Raw genomic sequence first — 22,470 nt, 5'->3', positions numbered from 1 at the left:
GCAGCAAATGCTCGTGGCTGATGTGACAGTATCTTAGCAGGAAAAGAGAAGCAATTTTTGCAAACTGCCTACAGCTGTACTTTCAAACTGCACGACCCCGAGGAACAAGACCTGACCAGCACATCCAGCATGTCTCACTGCATAATTAAGCTTGGCTTTGCTATTCTGAAAAGTTCCATTGTGTACAGAGAGTTCAGAGATTAAAGGCTGAACACATGAATATTCTGGGTAGTGACAGTGCCCCTAAAGTACTTGTGCAGTGGAGCCCAGGTGGATGCTGATGAGAAAATGTCATTTAATCCAATATTCCAATCAGGCAGAATTTACTTCTCACAAGGTTTCAAACTGGATTTCAACAACAGGCTCAAGTAGTGCTGTGAGGTGATACAGTGCTGCCCACTGGGGACCATATTCTAGCCGGTCACCTACTGCACTTGTGCCATGGCTGGACCCGTGGCAGAAAATGGAAATACTCCAGAGTTCATTCCACCACAACAGCCACAAGGACGTGATGGTGAAAAACACCTAATGCAAAATGCATAACCAAGGTAATTTAAAATAGCCTCAGTAGTAATGGACAGCTATGGGATCACAGAACTCGGGTCAGGCTGGATGCTGGAGAATCCCCCCTGTTCCTACAGAACTGTGAGCTGCTCCTGCTGAGCCAGGCTCTCTGGGCTCACATGAGCTCTATTCCCACCCCAAATGTTATCCTGAGAGGACATCCTGGGAACTGAAGCCCCACTGAATGCATTATTAGTTACTATTAGTTATTCATCAGTTAATGATCAATGCTCCCTCAACACAATTTATTAAAAGAAAGTAATTAAACTAAGGACTCCTTTGGGATTTTTTAATTTCAGCAAGAGGCTGCTTATCTCTCATTCAGTCCTGCCTGAGCATTTCCTAGACATGGAGCTTCCCAGCTCTGGCATGTGTGATGCTGGCTAACACTGTTTCATCTCTTTGCACAGTCAGACTGGTACTCATTGCTCCTTGAAGATGTTCTGGGAGATTGTCACCTTAATGCCTTGGTAGTCATAAATCTCAAAAGGTTCTTGAAAAGAAGGAGAAATCACAGCAGTCCCTGCTAGCAGTACATACTGTATGCTGTAGGTATCCAAGGGGAAAATGCTCTTCAGACCAGTACTGCAGAGTTTAAATGGTGAATTACCACTCCCCATATTTTCAAAAACATGATCCTGGACACTGTAACATCTCACAGTAACTCAGAGAAAATGAATGCCAATACTTGAACAGGCTTGTCTTTCACTCTTTCTCCTTTTTCACTTTAAAAAACAAGAGTAAAAAAATCACAACTTCCATTTCCAATCCGTTGGTCTTGGTGGAAGACCAAAGTGGTGCATCCAAAAAATGCACTTAACGGACCAGGCTTTTAAATAAAATATCAGAAAAGAGAAGTTACTCTTCCAGTTAATAGGATCACTGGAGGCTGTATTGGAATATGAGACAAAAACACTGTGGCAGAGCGTGCTCCACTTCAAACAAAACACTGATCTTTTTCAGTGTTCCGATCAATCTGCTCTTTCTGCAGCACATTCTCCTTTGCTAGAGAACCTTCACAATCATTTGTACCAGGGATGTTCCCAGAAACTCCAGTGGAGATGAGCTGTGCAATTTGTTGTGCAAACAAGGAGCAGTTTGAAAGGCACAAACAGGACTTGGTTTGTGAAGTGGCCAGGGGAAGGACGAGGTCAGCAGTGCTGTCAGCATCTCCTCCCTTTCCATGCTCAGTTCCCACCTAGAGCTGAATCCACTGGGGCTGGCTCTTAGCCCAAGCCCAGGCACAGGCTCGACCTTGTTTTAGTGCCATTTAGTGCCATGTCCACCTCTGCCCACAGCTGAAGACATTCCACAGATGTGGGGACAGACAATCACACAGCAGAAGGGTGAGATTCATCTTGCTGAAGCCCTGTTCAAATTCAAGAGTGTCCCTGGCTGGTAAAACCAATTTTGGACCACTTGATCTCATCTCCTGCAGGGAGGAGTGTTTTGAGATTTAGCTGTTGGCAAGAAAGGCTCTGGTGTGCACATCAGTGATTGTGTGCCAGAGCCACAAACCACAGGCAACCACAACTCAGAGCAGCCCATGGGGCAGGACTTAGGTCTAGGGCAGATGCTCTGGCTCCTGGCCACGTCTAGGACCACAGAAGCAAGGAATTTGACTACTAAACCTTGTTGGATCCTCTCCTGTCCCACCCAGCTCCATCACCTTTTGGAGAACAACTGATGTGCATCAGCGAGGCCTGTGGACAACTTTCCAGTGCTGCTGAAAGACATGAGCAGCCATAAATCACAAAGTTATTCGGAGGCAGGGAAGGGCCTGTCAGCTCTGATGTGCCACTGCAGTTTTAAGCTACCACCCCTCCTGCAGAGTTTTCTCTGAATCCAACAAGAAAAGTTATTTTCTCCAAGGTAGAAGAAGATGAACTTAGTTCTGACCTTTATGAAGAATAACCAAGTTGTCCATAGCTTATCATAAACAGATGTCAGGTCAAGCCATGAATTTGTAATGAATGTTAGAACAAAGGGCAGTTTTGCTTCTATATTTATAACAGCTTTGAATACACCTCTCAAACCACAGCTGTCATTAATTTACTCTTCTTATTATGTAATATGAATTAATCATTAAAAGTGAGGCACATAGAGGATTTTGTTGATGTTCCCAATCATTTGGAGCTTGGAAAATATGCCTTCCTGGCACTGGGAGATTGTATTTTTGGAAAAAAAGCCCCAAAACCCAACATGTTTTTTGGTGTACTGCAAGGCTAGGGGTTTATCTCTCAGAGAATAAGACCTCCTGTAATCCTGCCAAAACAATTAATTTGCAATTACAAATCCTTGTTACCACCCACTGTGATGAATGACTGCTGATCTTCAGTGTGAAGCACCTCAATGTCTGGCACAAAGCCAGTATTTTTCCTACAGGAAATTAGATTCTTTTTTTCTCTCCCTACTGTTAACGTCCTCCTGGGATGAGAATCCATCTCCAGCATTTCACAGGCTCAGCAAGTTCTGTAAAGGAGTTGGCAACTCTTGATGCCCAGGGAGGGCAGGTGGCTGTGGGTGATTTTTCAGATGTGCTTTATCACTATTGACACTATTTGGCAATAAGAATGTTGTTTAACAGTACACTTTGCCAAGCTGATCCTTACTGGTGCTTTCCAGTTTCTGGAGTGGTCACTCTCTCTGAATCCAGGGAGAGTTGTGCCAGGTGGTTATACAAGATGTGAAGGGGCAGAAATAGATTTTTCCTCTACCTTCTCTGCTAACCAAAGCCCAGCTTGATGTGTCACAGATTTGCTTTCTCTGTTGCTTTTCATCTGTGATGGTTCCTACCCAAGACCCAAAGATTCTGCACAGCCCACCAGGTCAGATCCTGCTGTGCATGGCATTGGCATAAACCTGCATTAACTCAAGTGCCTGAATTAATCTGGGCTTACCCTCATGTAAGAGAGACTGATATCTGACCCAGTGTGCTGAGTGAGATCCTTGGCCAGTGGCCAGTGGGTTGTAGGGAAGAATGAAAGACAGTTACCCTGGATTTACACTGGGTTATCTGAGATTAATACAGGCCTTAGTATTTACAGAGCACCTACTGTAACTGCAAAGAAAAAAATATGGCAAAGCCAACATGCTACAAGGACTCTATGTGTCTTTCTTCTTCTAAAAATCTTTTCATTGGGCTAGGTAATATAATAGGTTAATGAGCTAAATTGTTGCCTCAGGGACAGGAGTTTTATATTTAAACTTCCACCCAGAGAGCTGAAAATGTCCCTTGTGAAAGTCAGAGCTAATGATGGAGCTTGTGTGTCTGGCTTGTAATTCCACCTTTCTTGATACAACACCAGTGAAATGCAGAATAGTCAAAAAAATGAAACTGGGAGCCCTGAACCATTCTGTGCTATTGGCTCTACATACAGAACTTTAGTCAGGACAGAATTTGAGGCATGTGAAATAGAGAAACAATTAAGTAAAACTGGAAATAAAGAAAAATCCATAAAAATCTTGTGGAGAATTGCTCCAGCTATATAACCTTGCCTCCACAATTTCACCTTAGAAGAGTCCAAGGGACAACTGGAGGAAAGGAACTCAAAAAATGTAGCCTTGGCCCGTACAAAATTAAAGAATTACTAAGGTTGGGAAAGACCTCCAACGTCAAGTCCAACCTTTGAGCAAATACCACCTTGCCCACTAAACCCCAGCACTGTGGGCCACATCTGCTTGGTTTTTGAGCACTTCCAGGGATGGTGACTCCACCACTTCCCTGGAGAGCCTGTTCCAATGCTTAACCACTCTTTCAGTGACGAACATTTTCCTAATATCCAGCCTGAACCTCCCTTGTGCTATCTGTGGTTGTCTGGGAGAAGAGCCTGACCCTCACCTCAACACAACCTGCTTTGAGGTGGTTGTGGAGACTCCCCTGGGCCATCTTTTCCTGCCTTCTGCTGGAGCAGAAAGGGAGAGAGCTGAGGACAGGGGGCAGCCTTGGGTGGCTAAAAAGCAGCCCCTGCTGCTCACCTTCAAGCACAAGATCTGTGTCACCACCACAACACGCCAACACCTCCAGCTCCCCGCATCACCTGGGACACATTTCCAGTGGCTCCAACACCTGGTCCAAGTCCCACAGCTGCTCCTTCCAGCACAGCCCGGGGCAGGGAATGGTGTGGAGCTGGGCTGTGTGTCCTGCTCAGCTCCCCAGAGAGCCACACACATAAAGACACGCTCTGTTCTTGCAGGAATGTAATCCTCGATGTAAAGTTTGTCAGCAAAAATATAATTCTCCATGAAAGAATGGACTACTGTCTTGCTAAAGCATCAGGAGGCACATTTTCAGCAGTCTGGGAGTCTGAGGCAAGTGTTGGGAAACTGAGCACTCTGTGTTTGTTCCTCTGACCAGCACAACTACAACAAAAATGTAAAAATGCTTCCAGTGCTAGAACATTTAACAGCTCGGATTTCAAACAAGGAGGAACTATTTCAAAGCAGAACGAGTGTATGAGATGTTTGTTTCTTTAACTGAATGCAAACTGGATGTGGAATTTCCTCTTGGAAGAAAGGACTGAATGGGAGATGGCTTGGACTCCCTTTTGTATATTGCATCATGTACAAAAAAGGATGATATAATGAATTGCAATTCTGAAGAATCAAGGCAAAATAAAATAATTATTTCAGGATAACACCTTCAGTGGGCCTTGCATTGTGCAAATCACGTTTCTATTAGGTTTGAAGACTCTGGAGCCAGGAACAGTTTAGTTATGAAACTTGTATCACTCATGCTGAGTTAAATGCTAAAAATAATACTTATATCCCTTTAAGGTAATGGGTTTAAAAGAGAAGTGGCAGCAGTGTAGAGAAGCTGCAAGTTTAGTAACAGTGGTAACAGAGGTCTAGTAACAGAACAAGTCTCTGTCTTTAGAATTCCAGTCCAGTCTGTTACTCAAGCACTGGGCTAACAAAGGCAAACTCAGAGCCATTTAAAATAACTTTACAAACCTGGCCTTGTGTGTTTGCAAAGCGAACTGGATATATCAGTTTCTTGTGCAACACTTGAAACATGCTGCAAATATATTAAGAATATACAAACGTGACAATTAGCTCCAAATGCTTTCCAAAAGCTACAGGACACAGCAAGGACCAGCTGTAAATAAACCTGACAGAAAATGGGATAAAATCCTTCTTTCAGGCATGGATAATGGCCACGGAGCTGTTGCTAAGGCCAGTGGATGAGGTTTGGCTGGTGGGTGCAGGTCTCAGATCAGCGTGGCCTCATCTCCAGCCCTCACCTCTTTTACATGAGAGCTGAGAACCTAAAATCACAATTTGTCTGGGGTAGGTGTGGAGGTTTTACTGCTGCTGGGAGCTCCTTAGGGAGCTGATCCATCTCCTCATGCAGAGTCTGTGTATTCCACAAATACTGCCACTACTAACACAAAACCAACATTCTGTCATACCACCCAAACAGCCTGCTCTATTTACAATTTGTATCTGGACTTGACTTTTAAAGTGTGGTTTTCCCTCTCTCTTACACGACTTCCCGGCATCTTCAAAGAGGATCTTGGTTTGGGAAATTAAGGATCAGTGGCCAAGTCACCGGGCAAGCTGTTTGCACATAAAGCATCAAGGCCCATTATTTTAATCTGCGATAATTACCACTGTTAGTTAAATCGTGCTTCCCTGATGGTTCTCAACAATAAGCAACAAATGCACAACACATTAATTGCACAAAGTTGTTGCTTGTTCTGAGATCAATTTGTATTAACAGAAAAAGTTTCCATCTTAGTCAGCAAAGCTTTCTCACAGTGACTTTTACAGGGCTGGGAACAAATGTTTTACAGTGGAATTTTGCCCTGGAAGGATGAATTTTAAAGAGTTCACTATAAGCTAATGGCTACAGACTTTGTGCTTCTCCTTAAAGAGGAACTGTTTTAAGCCAGAGTTGCTGATAGCTGTAAAGGCTCCCCTCCTAAGTCCAAGCCCTGTATTAAGCTTCTGGATCCTCATGATGAAAATCCTTCACTAAGGATTAGTGAAGAATTGAATTCCACTTTAAACATTTCAGCAATCTGGGTTTCTGGAACAATACATTTTCTTCTAAGAATTGTAGCTACCCTTTTCTAGCAATCTCTACCTCTCTACTCAGAGAATAAGAATCTAATTGTGTGACCTAAGTGTCCGGTCAGAATTAACCAATATGTCTAGAATTTTAAATGCTCATTACAAACCACATCTAAGTCCAAGAACATCCTGCTGGACTCACAGAGGGTGAAATTCCTGGGAAGCAGAGCACTGGCACAAGCTCCCTGCAGACAGAAGCAGGCCACATATGCAGCACACAAGCTTTTGTGCCCTCCTGCACAGGGATGATCCTGACCCTGAGTTAAGAATCACAAATAATAAGTGATTTTGCACTGATCCTGCCCTGCTCACATGCAGACATTAAACCCATCAAACAACACTTTTACTGTGACCCATGTAAGATTGCAGCTCTCCCAGCAGTGAGCCAACATCTTTATCAGATTGGAACTGTTCACACAACACTGAACTTTCAATCCATGTAATCGGTGAATACACAATTATTTCATATTCCTCCCTATCAAGAGAACCCGGGTCTGTTTGCATGCCAAAATGTTTTAGCGTTCCACAAATAAACAAATAAATAAATAATGTTATTTCACCTGTTAACACACGGAGACTGTTTGTTTTGGCCAGCTTGCATGGACTCTGAGTGCCAGGTTATGAATAAAATAATGTTCGATACTGTAAACATCTTGTGACATAAATTCCTGGCTCAGCATAAATACAGACACTCTGTATGTGGCAGGTTCTTCCTGCATTCTCCAGCACTGACACCACTAAATTCATGTATCTGTGACAAAGTATATACATAATTGTAATTCCTAAAAAAAAAAAAAAAAAAAGGCAATCACAGATAAGCCAATTTGCCCATCCTGGGCCTCTGCTTCACTGGACTTTGCTTGCTGGAGTTTGGGATTTTGGAAAGCAAAGTGCAACTACTGTATCCCAGTGGTTTCTGCACATGCCGTACATTCCAGAACAGAAAGTAGATTTTCTGTTTGAAGAACAGCAGAGTTAGAAAGATAAGATAAAACCAAACAGGAATATAATATTGCTGGGAAATTTTAGTCCTTTATGCAAACACCAAGTCAGTAATGTAAAGGATGCTTTTTGAACAACACTGGCAAGGGTTACACTGCCAGGCCTCCTTCCCAAGCAAAACCTCATATTACTTTAAGATCAGAATGCAAATACAGAGCAGACTCTGCTCTGGTTTAATCCACTGCATTCAGGAATTAATTCCACTGATGTCACTGGAGAAACAAAGTTCAGACAGGCCTAAGTGAAGGTAAGCTCCAGCCCTGAGGAAGGGACTGATGGTTTTGGCTTTGCCTTTAAACTCAAGCCTTTCTTTCATTTCAGGTGGTTGGAATTAATCTAGGACTGGACAATGTGTGTAGATCCCAGACTAACCTGAAAACCAGTTCAATCTGTAATAAATATTTAAACACCACGAGGTGTTTGCTGTTACCTTGGACCAGTCTCCTGTTTTCCACTCGTAGCAGCCTGTGTGATCCTCGCACTCCTCCTCGTCTCTCGGCCTGGTGGCTGCATCACATTTCCCTTGGGAGTTTGTGCACGTCACAGTTCTTTTCTGAATTCCCCTGCCACAGTCTGCTGAGCACTGCAAAAAAACAGGGATTTGGTTTTTTGTTACATGGTGCTTAGAAATGATGGCTTTTTTGTTGGTAACAGAGCTCAGAGGAAAAGCTGGGCTTATGAACACTGAGGAAAATGATAATCCATAAGGTTTTATTACAATAATCTAAGCCACTCATACATGAGTAATTTGAAAAGCATGATGACTGCTTGTGAAATATTTTACTTATGAAAAATGGCAACTCTGAAAATCAACCTCCTTTGAAAAATGTCAGCTGGCTTTTTGCTGGAATTGGTGCCACTAAATCTTGTGTTGAAGAGCTCCTTGTTCATAATGAAGGACACACTGAGATTCACTACACAGAGCTGCCACATCCCTTGATGTATCATGGGATACATCAAGGGTGATAAATGGTGGTGCTAAATGTAATTTTAAATCACAGCAGCATGAGACCACTGTTATAAACATGTTTCTGTAGTACAGCTTGTGCATATCACAGCAGTCACAACTCTCACACCTTCTCATGTGAAACACACACATCACATTCACACTTTGATTTGCCATCACTATCTTCATTCTGAAAAACTCTAACAAACATTTACTGAGTGAGCAAAAACTATCCACAACTTTTTTTGAGCCTGGGCTCTATGGAATTAGCTTCTAAAGAGCAGGAATATCTGGTCACTCACTTGTTGTCTTTGCCAATGGTTGGAAATTCTTGTTTAATGAAGAATTTCTCTTGACTTTCTTGGCTGTACGAGGTGGGAAAAGGACATTGGCACGAACTGAACCCAAATTTCTGTTTTCAAGAGCCAGTTTGGTAATAGAGCACCTGCTGTCACAGCCACCTGAGTCCTTGTCACCACCCCTGAGCCCAGCCAGTCTGCCTGCTCCTCATTCTCATGCCACTGCAGTGGTTAGGAGTGAGAAATTGTCATGCAGAGCCACTGGGGACAGGTGGGTGGAGAAATGATCTATGTACCAGCTGAGATAAAAACTAACCTCCGCTGGCATGTCAAGTTCTCCCCTTCGGGGGGCCAGCAGGGAAAAGACATTTGATTTGACACTGAATAAATAGTGCAGATATGAGATATTCTGTGAGGTCTTTTGAACGTGTTCCAAGAAGCTTCTCCATCCAGGGGGTCTATGCTGGAAACAAGCGTCAGCTTGATATAAATTACATCACATGGACAAATCTCAGCACGCCTGTCTAACTGTCTTAAAAACACAATCCAGGCAGTTCTGACCTGCTGGCCTTGTTAAGGACATGAATGACAAGCGTTCATGAGCTGGCAAGCAAACAGACATACCTTTAAATACTTCACAGCACTACAAAGTGACTTCTTGAAAATGTGGGAAACCTTCCACTTAATTTACTGTGTGCTGCTCACGGCGTGACCCCTTACGGATGTAACATCTTTGTAAGGAGCACAATCTACAGTTCTGCCAAGACAGGGGGGAGAATTCTCCCCAGCTTTGCAGAATTCCACAAAATGCTTTGCTGGACTGCTCAGAGCACAAGATCTCAGGCTGGAGCTCCCTAAATGGTACCTTAAAGCCATGAATTTGCCCCAAGTTGGGTAGACTTTCCCAAATTATGTATCATTTTCCTCAGGCCCCAGGGTGGACTCCTCAGGGTTGCACTCGTTCATCTCAAACTACAAAGCTCAATATATAAAAATCTTTGGAACGGTCCAATTTACTTGAAGTAAATCAAGCTGAAGTGGGAGTATTTTTCACAGTAGGAGAAATCTCTAGGTGGGTTTTACAAGCAAGTCTGGGAAAAACACCAACTGTTTGCTCTTCCCACAGCTTTTAAGTCATTCACAGATTAATACTGCATATACTTTCCTAGACAAAACAGCATGAGCAAGAAGGTTTCCAACAGATCTTTGGTGGTCACATATAAATCACCCTCTTTAAGAGGTTTTTTCCTTTCCTCAAGTCATCTGTTTTCATGAAGAATTTCTTAATACATAGATTTTACAGAGAGTCCACAAATTAATAGATACAGTTTCTGTGTGTCCACTCGAGATCATTAAGTCTTTTTTATTAACAAATTACTTTGTCAGATGCCATGAGGCTTTGCAAAGGAGCAACACAACTTTGCAGTTAAGACACAACTCCTTTATCTGAAGGAAATCCATATTTTTTTCTACTCTGTTTCTCTAACAGTAGAAACATTCACCTTCTCCTGACAGTCTCTATTTTTATCATTAAAAATGGGTTGAGCAGTACTTTGTCCAAAACAATCTCAAGCGTTTGGCAATACAAGGGGAACCTAATTTTTTCCACAATGAAGATTGCATTGGAATTTGCTGTGAAAACACACATTTTTGACCAGGGACCAGACATCAGTGCAGTCAACTGTGTTGTATGAGAAAGAAGTTTAAAAAAAATAGATCAGAAAATAGATTTATAAAATGATACAATTACAGTGATATTTACTCCTCAACATCAGATTAAAATGCTAAGGAATAAAGTGATTACCACTGAAGATAGTCCTAGGTGTGAGAAGAATTCACACCGGCAGAGCATCAAATGTGTCCTGGAGTCAACTGAGCTTCATAACAGAAATGGGCCAGGATAACAAATCTAAAATCACAAGTGCACAGTTACAGACCCAACGTAAATAAATGTATCAAAGGAAAAGTAATCCAGCAACTGAAAAAACTATCGAAAAATGCTGTGCATTTGCAAACGAGTTACATGATCATGGATATGGAAGATTTCCTCTGATCTGTAACTTGACTTACTCTGTTCCATAAAAGGGAGACAGAAGTATCTGGGATTGTTAACAAAAGACTTAAGGAAAAAATCCACATGTCAATCAGGTAGGAATTGCACCCTAATCTCAGCTATAAACAGTTCATCTGGTTTAGCTAGAAGAAACAAAGAGAGCATCATCTGAAAGGGGAATGTCTATTACACACAAAAGACCTATCAGACAACTTACTAAAACCTTGGTGTGTTTGTGCACATCTTGAGTAACAAAAGAACTCAGGAAGAACACGAATCTCATGCACCACTGAAGGATCCAGCACCCCACTGAAAGAGAACACTGCTCTCACTTAACCACCACCGCTCTTGCCAAACTAAGATTTCCTGTCCAGGAGGTGCACAATGAAATCCCATTGTGTTTGTGAGGAGACACTGCTCCTCAGGATTCCTTCTGTCCTGAGCTTTGTGACTTTTAAGCACATTTCTAACAATAATATCTAGCAAAAGCTCTTTGACAATGTTTTAAACAGGAGCTACCCGTTCAAAATAGAGGTGAATAATGAGGAATTCTTCCAACAGGAAGGGCTGCTGCTGGACAGGCAGCCTGGAATGAGGCTGGTAGAGCTGCAGCCCTGCTCCCAGAGTGAAAGGAGCTCATCCCTCAGGTGAACCCAGCAAACACAATATCAAAGTGAATATGGGCATCCTGTAAGGTCTGTTACTCACAGGGTACAGACAAAGTTGCCCTGTACTAGCTGAGTCCTGGTCATGAACTGCAGGCACACTCCCAGATCACTCTGCTGCTAAACAAAACACAGGGTAACTGTCTACATCTCCCATTATTTACATCAGAAATGCATTCATAACACTTGGGAAAAATTTCTTAACTCTGCAAATACTCTGAGATGCACCTTTTATACAATATAACCAGCTTTTTCTTGTTCCTGGAATTACACGAAAGAAGGCTGGATAGGGCCCAAAGCCTGCACACTCTCTGGAACATGCAGATGCCTGATAAGCCTGGTGTTTCTTCACACCACATTTAAATGGAGCCACATCCCCGGGTTACTGCACTCCTGGCCTCAGGTCAGTGAAACGTTTTTCCTTCTTGGTCAGAGTTTTCAGATGGAAAGATACAGTCACTAGAGCATATCTAAACCCTGCCTTACTATTTCATCTGCTCTGGAAACCAAACCTCAGCTCCTCACTGCTCATCTCAACAGATGAGAGTCCTGCCCAGCACTCCAGTGCTGTGAGGATGCTGACCATGAGAACCATGGATTAAGGCCAGTGTATCTAAGCTCTGAGCAGTGTGGCTCCTTTCTGGAGTGAAGTTCCTACCTTTGACCACTCTGATGCTTCCCAGATGGACAGGCAGTCCCGTCCCTCACAGCTCTGCACCGTGGCTGGTTTGCTGCCCAGGCAGTAGAGGTCCCTGGTGTTGACGTAGGTGCCGTTCTGCAGCTGATAAACACAGGTGACCTCCCGGTGCTGCACACCCTTCTCACAAGTGGCAGAGCAGGGACTCCAGTGGCCAGTCACCCACCTGGGAAGGAGCCAGAGGATAAATGTCAGCAAACTGTTGGAATAAAACATTATGCTTCACTTAAAGCCAGTGAGAAATGGGCAGCTCCTCTTGGGTTTGTGGGTGCTTTGATGGTGCTTTGCGTCGTCACCCTGAGCTCACGGATCCCCTGTGGGAGCTGAAGTGTGTAAAGCAGCAGTGTCAGTATGCAAGGGAATATTGCCTCCTGACCCCACGCCAGGCAATACCCCAAACTCTGCATCACTCCCTTTAACCCACTCTCTGCAGTGGGGCTGGTTTTTCTCTCACACAAAGACAGACTTGTCTGCAGACGGTCCTGCAAGACCGTTCCTTGCAAGGGAAAGGAGGAATCCTCCCTGCTCTGTCTTCCAGCTCCACTGACTCCAGCAAGTGCTGGAAACACCACAGTGGGGCTACAAGGCAGTGAATAAAGTGTCTAAGAAGGATCTAAAGGAGGAGGGATGGAGGGAAGGACAATTTTTTCTAAAAGAAAAGCAGCATCGATCTTCAGCTTCCTGCAATCTGTCAGTGAGAGCATGTTCCCTGTAATTACAGGCATTCCTGGATGGAGTGAGGGACTGGAGCAATAACTGTGCAGCCACTGAGCACCAGAAAGCTCTCATGCCTTTCTCACCAGGCAATTGACCTTCTAGCCTGTTATTCATGACTGTCATCCAGATTTGTATCCTTACACCATGAATCTTTTACTTGTCACCCAATCCTGGGCTGTCCTTATGGTAAGTGGCCCAAACAAGACTTCTCAAAAACAGACCTGCTGAGAAATACTATTTCATGCTGCTGGAGGCTCCTGTAATCCAGGTAGAGCAACTTATTTACTATATCTCTTTTGAAGTTGCTGTGTGTTACTTCTCTGAAAGAATTAAAAAACTGTTTCCCATCTTCCCATTCCTGAAGGGGGGAAAATCAGTTCAGCACCATTTGCAGAAACATCTTCACCTGCTGCAATTGTCATGAATTAATTTGTGAATGCCATGACAGCACTGATGACTGTGCTGACAGTGCAGGCAGAAGCCGTTTGGTTCGAGCAGGACTGGGCAGACTGGCCACCTGTCTTTTGTGGAACAGAGCTCTGCCCAAATGTTCCTGTGCATTAAAGCAGCTGACTGACACATCTGTGAATTTCTGTTGGCTAAAACAGCTGGCAAGACACCAAACCTGTTTCTTCAGAGTGCAGCTTTTGGTGCATCTCTGCAGCCCAGGGCTTGGTATTTCTCTTATGGAATGGGAAAATGTCAGCTGGGAAATTGAATACTAGGGCTGAAAGACTGACAAAAATAGCCCTGAAGTGCAGAAATCAGTGTTCATGAAAATTAATAGCCAGGCCTCCTGGGTATCAGCTGGGCTCTGCCCTGTTGGAGCAAACGTGAGGGAATTCTCCACCTGGGGGAAGGAACCTCCTGACAAAGGCCTGGAGGGGCAGAAATGACTGTGCTTTATGAGCTGAGTGTGAGTCACAAGGCTGGGAAAGGGCTCTGCCCAGGCTCCACTCAGCTAATATTCACTTCAGCACTGTGCTCTCACTGTGATCTACAGCTACTGGCAGAAGAAAAAGGGAAGGGGCTGAAAGCAAAGGAGAAAGATAAAAATACATTCTTGGCAGAGGCTGGCTGTGAGCTTGCACTTAGGATGGGCAGCACACAGCATGCCAACTATTTCCAAGATGCCTTAAGAAGAAAGGTTTGTCTTTCCTCTTAGGAAGGAGTATTCCTTCCTAATTTTTTTGTTTGCTGCTCTTGTGCAGGGGAGAAATCACCTGGTTTCCACCCTGTTCGCTGGTCTCTTGTCAGTACCAGCACAGACGTGACAAAGTGAAACTAGACAATTAGCACAGAAAAAACAAGTATTACCATCATCATGAGAAGAATGATTGCATAGGGAATGACCTGAAACCCAGGCTACCAATACAAATTTGTGTCTGTGGTGAAAACAATCTCCAGCTTTTCCCTTGGAGAGGTCACCTTCCGCCACCATCCACTACATCCACTCCTGATCCCAACCCTGTGGTTAAAAAACAGGTGTGGCAATGCTGTAAGGGATCTGTGAAACCCCACTCTGCCCTGCCTGTGACAGTCAAAATACTTAGAAATTAAAGGCTATTTTAAAGTGGTGGTTTTACTTTCACACCCAGCAGACAAGTGATATTAAATGTCTGAATAATACCAATATGTAAAGCAGGTTATTTTCAAAAGCCCCAAGGGGATGATCACTTTGACCACTAAACTTCATCCTCTCAGTGAAATCTATGCTTGAATCAATGGCTTGTAAAAATAATCTGGCAAGCAAGTAAAGGTGAGTCCTACATACAGTCCTGGCAGTGCCCTGAACCTCCACAGTTCCCCAAAATTCTCCTTCACATGCAGCTGAAAATACTGTTTTAGTGCCTGCAACACACAGGAAGAGTACAACTATATTTCAATAATGTTCACAACCAATGTGGAAAGACAAAGGATTTATGGGTAAAGCGATTAAAGACGACAATTCCTGCCAGTTTCAAATTTTTGGAAGGAATTTGCAGCAAGATATTAGCAGAATTACTCTCTGCAAGTAATATACACACAGGGGAGAAAAATGTGATGTGCAAATAATATCACAATTTGGTAACTATTAAATTGCAGCACAGGTAGATTTTTGTCTCTACACTGTCATTACACCTTCTGAACACACCTGGGTTTGTTTAACAACAAGACCTACTTAGAGGGTGATTTTCTTTAAAAAAGGGGAGGTATTTTTCTTATGACAATGTCAAAAATAACTCCAGTGTTCTGACTGCAAACCCCAGTCTGGCTCTGTATTATTAACTAAGCCAATTAACTGCTGTACACTAAGCCCTGTGTATATCATATAAAGCATTTGGCTTCCAGTTCCACTTTAAGCCTGTAAACTGATCTTAGGGATTGCTTGACACCAGAGTTCTTTTCAGCTTGGTCTTTCCCTCCCAGGTTATAACCAATCTTCTGTGGGACCAGGGAGTGCTCCAGCTGGGGTCTCAGGAGAGCCTCTCACTTTGCCAACAAACACTGATTTACGTGACAAACACACTCATCTTTCTCACAACCACAGGGATGCCTTCATCCCTGGTACTGTTATTTTTTGTAATCTTACCTCTACAGAAGATTCAAGAGCTAAGTGATCCCTGCTGGTGGTTAGATTCAGGAAGAAAGCGATGAGCTTTTAAGCAGAGATTTTACTCCAGTCAGTGGCTGTCTTTCCAGCTAAAATATGCCCAGAAGGGTGTGATTTTCAAAAGCTTCAAAAAGCTGGGATGGGCAGGACATGCAATCTGAGAGGGCTGCTCTAAATCTTTGTCTCCTGAGTCTTCCTCAACCTCTGACCTCTCAGTACCTCTTCTGAGGAATTGGGACTTCTTCTTCTAATCTGCTTTGGCAACACTCATCTGGCAGGCCCCTGGAGCAAACTTGAAATATCTTTTGGAGATTCAGTTCATCATTTGATCTTTCTATGGTCTAGATTAGTTTTTAACCTTGAATTATCTACTCTACCTGCTTGCCTAAGACTCCCACATTTTCTAGGAAAAAAATTGCCTGCAGCACAATGTATATAAACCCAGGGGAGATGAATGTCTGCAAATGAGGGTTTGTAGCTAAAGATTTGGGAAAAAAAAAGAAGTTAGGAAGATAAAATGGATCAAGGCTGAAGGATGGGGGTGAGGGAGTGCAATCAAAAGGCATGAGGTCGCTTTTCAGAGATATGCAGCCTCTTACAACATAAAGCCATTACATCTTCTAGGGTAAATATTGCAACCCATGAAATTTCCCCTGGTTGTTTCTGCCCTGAGCCCTGCAGAAGAACAGTGTGTTCTCTTCCACTAACTACACATCCATGCCATGCTCACACATTCCCCACTTCCTACAGGGTACTTCTGTTGCTTTCCCAGTGCTACAGTGACATTTATTTCCCTGCTTTCACAGTAATATCTCAGATATGATCAAATACATGTTTGCAATAACATTTTTTGTTATTAAACCTGTTTTTTTTAGAGCTGGCTCTTACCTACAACCAGTTTAGAGCCTGTGCTACTGCTGAGTAAAGCATCAGAGGACACTTCCTACAAAATATGTCTGAAAAAGCCATGTGACAGAAACACATCTAAAGCCCTGTAATGTGAGGGTTCTATTTCTAATAGATTTTATTGAAAACCTTTTGGTTTAATGCACAGGTGAGGATAAGTCCATGCCCAGTTAGCACTGGTTGTCTTTAGCACCAGTTTGTGATGCAAAATCACCTTCAAGTCACTCTTAGTTTTCTGAGGCACCTGGAAGAAACTGTGGCTCTACTGATTTAGGCAAAAGTCAGCCCAATTTCCAGCAGGGCCAGGATTTTACATTGGATAATTTTAGCAAGAAGAATTGGAAGAGATTTCTGAGAATCAGTCATGTGGAACTGACAGATATACTTTGCTTACAGCTGTCAAACCAAGCTCATGCTCGACTGTGTAGAAGAAAAGTCTCTTTACAAATGGAATAGTGTTTTCCATGAAACACACACACACTCCTGAAGCTCTCCACCACCTCTCTGCTGCACTGGGCTCAAAACAATCAGGTGAATCTTGTCTTTTGGGAACAGGTTGTGCCACACCCAGTCACTAGAAGCTTTTTTTTTTTTTTTTTTGAGAAAAGTACAAGGAATCTAGTAGAATAATACAGCTGCTGATGTTGAAAGTAGGACTCCAAGACTAACATTCCTGTCTGATTGCCTTTATAAACAGTGCTCAGTAATTTTCCAGTACAGTAGTCATTCTGCTAACAGACTTGCCAACTTTCACTCACACAGGTTTCTTTTTTTCTTTAGTGGTTATCATTTTGACAGCTTTTTTTTTTCCAATTTCCCACCAATAAGATCAGCTATGGAACAATGTTTTATAATTTACATACACCTTGGGAAGTTCTTTTTTTTTTTGATGGAAGTCATTGTATTCCCTCTCCTCCTCCCCGAGATGAGCAGATCTCTCAGCTTTGGAGGACTCAGTGTGGGACTCAGTGAGGAGGTGTCCTGCTGGCTGGCACCAAGGGACAGAATTTCACCACTCCCAGAGCTCCTCTGCAGTGAGTTTTCCCTACCCACTTCCATGGTTGGTGTAGCTTTAATGAGAACCTGGTTTCCAGCTCCATTCCTTGCCTTTCCAGGAAGGCAGTGCCTCCTTCTCAGCTCTCACCACACGATGTAAACTGTGAAGATCATTACAGCAGGCAGCAGGAGGAGTGGATTTCACAATTAAGTTTTTTGCTAGATTATCCTGCTAATCCTTTTCTGTGGGTTAGAACTGCACTTGGCCTGAAGAGCTTCAAAACAAAGCAGCACAGATCATGTAACATTTTAAAACAAGGCAATGGTCAACCACAAGGCTGGTGAGTCAAACACTGCACTGGGAAAGAAGTGATGGAAGCCAGCCTGGGTGTTTACACCAAAGCTAAGGGACCTGTCTCATGACTCCATGTGGAAAACAATGCCAAATTAACTCCTGCTCTAGCAAATCATCTTGGATTGTCTGATGTAAATGCATTTAGCAGCAGCCAATAAGCACTTTTCATTCTACACTGTCTGTTCCCCAGCCTTCTCTACCAGAATTGCTCCATGGGGTTGAGTTGCTGGATTTACTGGAAGATACAAGCAAATTGTTTTTCAGTGGCTAATCAGCCACTGGTTGGTACTTGATGACCTGCCTACAACCTGGAGCACAGGAGTTTTTGTCTCCTTTTGGTGGATGGGGATCAGCTTCAACTGACCTGGGCCCCAGATGTGCCCACAGCAGGACATCAGCCCCCCTCACAAAGGTACCCGGGAGTGCCTCAGGTTTTCTGGTCTGCAGAATTTTGGCTTTTGCTGCTACAAGGTCCGTGGGAGCCCTGCTGCAGGCAGTGCCCCGAGGAGCTGCCACCAGAGCGCAGCATTCCCTGCTCCAGCCCCTCCAGCACAGTCCTGGCAAATTCATTAAGCTCAAGCTGATTCTGGAGATCCCAACTCCAGCTTTGGGAAGTACTTCAAAATGAGCTCTTACGTGGTGCCTCCTTGGATCAGAGGGTGCTAACATTACTATTGATGCCAGATTTCCAGGCAAAAATGAAACCCTCCCCACGGCTGTTCCTTCTTCTTCTTTTTTTTTTTTTTTTTTTTTTTTTCATGTAACCAAATCCAATGCACATCAAAGATGTTTCTCAGCACAAGGCACAGACAAGGGTTTGAACCTGTTGGCACTGAACCTTATGGATGATAAACTGCATTACTGAAAGGACTGACCCACCTGGAGCCATTAAATGTCCAGCTCAGCCCCTTCAGTTAACAAACACCCACATCCCTCCAGTTTAGTGCAATTTCTATAAAACCCTGTGAGTAATTTGCTGATGTTCTCAAAGAGTTTTCCATCATACTGCTCCCCCCAAATTCTAGTATTTGCAAGACAACCACCACACAAAATAAATCTGAAAATGCTTTGCTCCTCATCTACCTGTGATGAGAACACACAGAAATGGGGTGCAAACAGCCCAGAATCAGGGAGACAGGCTGATTTCTGTATTATCCTGACTTCTGTACTCCTGGGCTGTTAAACAGAGCACTGTCAGAGGGATATGGTGGAGTCTAGAGGGCAGGGTGGACTCTTAGTCAGCACATGGACACATACCCTGAGCCTAAATCAGACCAGGAATCAAAGCAATGGGCACTGCCAGCCACCATACACCGAGGCACCATTATTTTGGCACTCCCCAGCCAAACATGGACATGTTTTTGGGGTGCTGAGCCAACTGGGGCCTTGACTGACTCTTAGAACTGGCTTCATTTTCCCCCAGTGGGCACTACTGTGGGGTGTGAACCCTTGGGGAGCCTGGTGATGGAATCCAGCCCATGGATGGAAAAATGAAAGGGAAAGAGAAGAAAGAGAAGAAAGAGAAGAAAGAGAAGAAAGAGAGAGAGAGAGAGAGAGAAAGAGAAGAGGGAGAAAGAGAAGAGGGAGAAAGAGAAGAGGGAGAAAGAGAGGGAAGGAAGAGAGGGAGGGAAGAGAGGGAGGGAAGAGAGGGAGGGAGGGAAGAGAGGGAGGGAAGAGAGGGAGGGAGGGAGGGAAGAGAGGGAGGGAGGGAGGGAGGGAGGGAGGGAGGGAGGGAGGGAGGGAGGGAGGGAGGGAGGGAGGGAGGAAGGAAGGAAGGAAGGAAGGAAGGAAGGAAGGAAGGAAGGAAGGAAGGAAGGAAGGAAGGAAGGAAGGAAGGAAGGAAGGAAGGAAGGAAGGAAGGAAGGAAGGAAGGAAGGAAGGAAGGAAGGAAGGAAGGAAGGAAGGAAGGAAGGAAGGAAGGAAGGAAGGAAGGAAGGAAGGAAGGAAGGAAGGAAGGAAGGAAGGAAGGAAGGAAGGAAGGAAGGAAGGAAGGAAGGAAGGAAGGAAGGAAGGAAGGAAGGAAGGAAGGAAGGAAGGAAGGAAGGAAGGAAGGAAGGAAGGGATCCATGTAACCGCAGAGCCGACCTCAGCAGCGTGCCAGCTTTTAGAGCTGATTTGGAGGGCAACAATAATCAAGGACACAGTGGTAAAAGGATGCAAGATAGGCTTCCTCCAGGCAAAACTCATTGGCTGCATTTCTCTGACTAAAATAACTGGCTTTGCAGACAAAGGAAATGTGGTAGATTTCATCTGTTTGGTGAAGAGCTCCTTTTGCTGAATGGGAAATGCTTACTGGGGACATGCTGGGAAACACAGATATAATTGTGTAATTCACAGAGAGGTGAGAGCTGGCCTCCCATCTACCTTAGTGCTGCAAAGGAGTATCAGGTATGAAAGGAATTTAGATCAGTTACTCGTGGGCTTCCTGAAAGGTCTGTCTTGCATTTGATCTAATTTAGTATGCTCATTAATGACCTTGGCACAAAAAAAGAAGAAAATTGCTGGAAAACCGAAGAAAATGCTGACATACAAAGCCTAGAAGCAGTGTCAATGCTTCAGAGGATTAGGATGTCATACAGGAAGAACTGAATAACCTTCAGTACTGCAATAATAAAACTAGGATGGAAATAAACAGCACACAGTGCAAGGCTGAGTGCTCAGGGACCAATAACAAGCATTTCTGTGTTAAAGCAGGGTTCATACAATGAAATAAATGAGGAGGAAAACATCCCAAATGACTGTAAGCCACAAATATGACGCAGTCATGAAAAAAAGCAATAAGAAGTTAAAGTAATGGATTTAGCCCAGAAAAATGATTGAAGGAGGAGATACAATGGTTTGTTGTGTCCTGTGGCAAATAGCCCAAGGCTGATAGGAAGGGAGGGAAAATACTCTGTAAGAAAAGGAACAGAGCTGATGCACAAACAAAAGGCTGAAAAATGACAGTAAGTAACTTAGGTCTATTAGGAAATAAAAGGTTCTGACCCACATGAACAGCAAGGTCAAAGGAGAGCCTTCCAGTGAGGGAAGGAGCCTGTGGAAAAAGCTCAGCTTATAGAAAGCAGTCTAAGATATGCTGCTGGTAGTAGCAGAAACCTAACCCTTAGGCTCAGGAGATATCTTCAAGTCCTAAACAGTGAAAATAAGTGCTCAGGGTCTCCTGTGGTTTTCTGTAGATACAGCCAGGGATTTCTGGCATTTATGCTGCTGTTCAGCATCCATGTAAGAACACCAAATATTCAGCAGGCCCCTGAAAGGACTTAACCTCTCCTAAAATCTCTTACAGCAAAGAGGAGAAAAATTACCAGCATTTGCACACAGTCCATTACAAGTCCAACAGTTGGGGAATTTCATGTGGTTTTGGTGTTTTTCCTGCGTTGGAGGGGAGCAGTTTCATAGCCACAGCCCCAGCCATGCATGCAGAAGTGTGTGGCCACTGGCAGAGCTGTGTTTTCAGTGAAAACAGCTGATGGGATCTGTGATTTGTGAGTCTGGTGCCAGCCCCAGGGCTGGCCCTGCCGCTGTATTTGGGTTGGTGCTGGGCGTGCTGGAAGCGACCCATACGTGCCGCATGCAGGAATCCAGATTCCATCTGGTTACAGCAGGGTTTTGTAAAAAATATCTAAAGAGCTAGGCAAAGGATTAGAATAAAGAGGTGCTAATAGGGTGCAGTTGGGACAGGAAAGGAAGCTGTAAAGAATTTAATGGAAAAAGAGGGTCAAGGAACATAAAAAATAAAATAGGAAGAAAAAGAGGCATTTTTTTAAAAGGTGAAAGAGTAACAATAATAAAGAATGAAAGATTCTTTTACTTTTGCCAGTTTCAACAAAACCCTTAAGAAAATTCTCTTCTCTGACGTTTAATTTTAAAACATGTCAGTGTATCCAATCAGTTTTAAATCCTGCTTTGTTTTCCTCAGATGCTGGGTTGCAGTTGGAGAATTCCAATCTTCTCCTTGGCCTCATGAAAGTACTGTCCCCTGCCCTACATTATTTGGCTCTCTTGAGAGGTGGCTGAAGTTCAAAGGGATATATAATTTACAAAGCACTTTGGGATCATGCTGGAAGAAAGACACTGTTATTAATAACATATCCTTTTTTCCTCCTGATCACTTTATAAATGTGGGTAACTATGTTTTTTTTAATTTTTATTACAATCTCAACAGCAACAGCCTTTTCCTCCACTTAAACAATATGATCTCACCCATCCCAAAGAGTTTGCAGTCTTGCTTAAACATGGATTGAGAAAGGAAACAAAGGGACAGTGTGGGATAGTAAATAAAAGTCACACAGCCCATCCAAAAGTGAAACAGAGACTGAGTGTCCTCTGACCCAGTCCTGTGCTGGCCAAAAGACCCCTCTCTAGAGATAAATACTCTGAAAGGTGATTCTCCTCAATTTTGAGTGAAAGTGCAAACGCAATTCAGAATGCACAAAACAGAGCTGGTTTACTAGAGAAAGGAGAGCATTGTTCCTTCTTCTGAACTCAGGTGAAGGGCTTAGGTCTGAGTGGAAATGGGAAAGGACCTTATTGTAACAAGATGCTACAATAATTTTACTTGAAACCCTAAAACAAATTCAGGGCTCATAAAAAAAGCATTGA

General features: G+C 43.5%; 1 protein-coding gene across 3 annotated transcripts in view; it reads right to left on the bottom strand.

Moving 5' to 3' along the window:
- ADAMTS17 (ADAM metallopeptidase with thrombospondin type 1 motif 17) overlaps nt 1-22,470 on the bottom strand; it is a 158,309-nt gene that overhangs the window by 11,060 nt on the left and 124,779 nt on the right. For all 3 annotated transcript variants that reach the window (XM_068203621.1, XM_068203623.1, XM_068203624.1), the window contains 2 exons: nt 12,263-12,467; nt 8,072-8,224 (listed from right to left, as the gene is read on the bottom strand). In XM_068203621.1, coding sequence (XP_068059722.1) covers nt 8,072-8,224; nt 12,263-12,467 — 358 coding nt within the window. The remainder of the gene's footprint in view (nt 1-8,071; nt 8,225-12,262; nt 12,468-22,470) is intronic.

The sequence above is a fragment of the Anomalospiza imberbis genome, chromosome 13 (assembly GCF_031753505.1).
Source record: "Anomalospiza imberbis isolate Cuckoo-Finch-1a 21T00152 chromosome 13, ASM3175350v1, whole genome shotgun sequence".
Taxonomy (NCBI): Eukaryota; Metazoa; Chordata; class Aves; order Passeriformes; family Viduidae; genus Anomalospiza; species Anomalospiza imberbis.
Note: the sequence above shows the minus strand (reverse complement) of the source record. Positions and strands in the feature narration are given on the sequence as shown.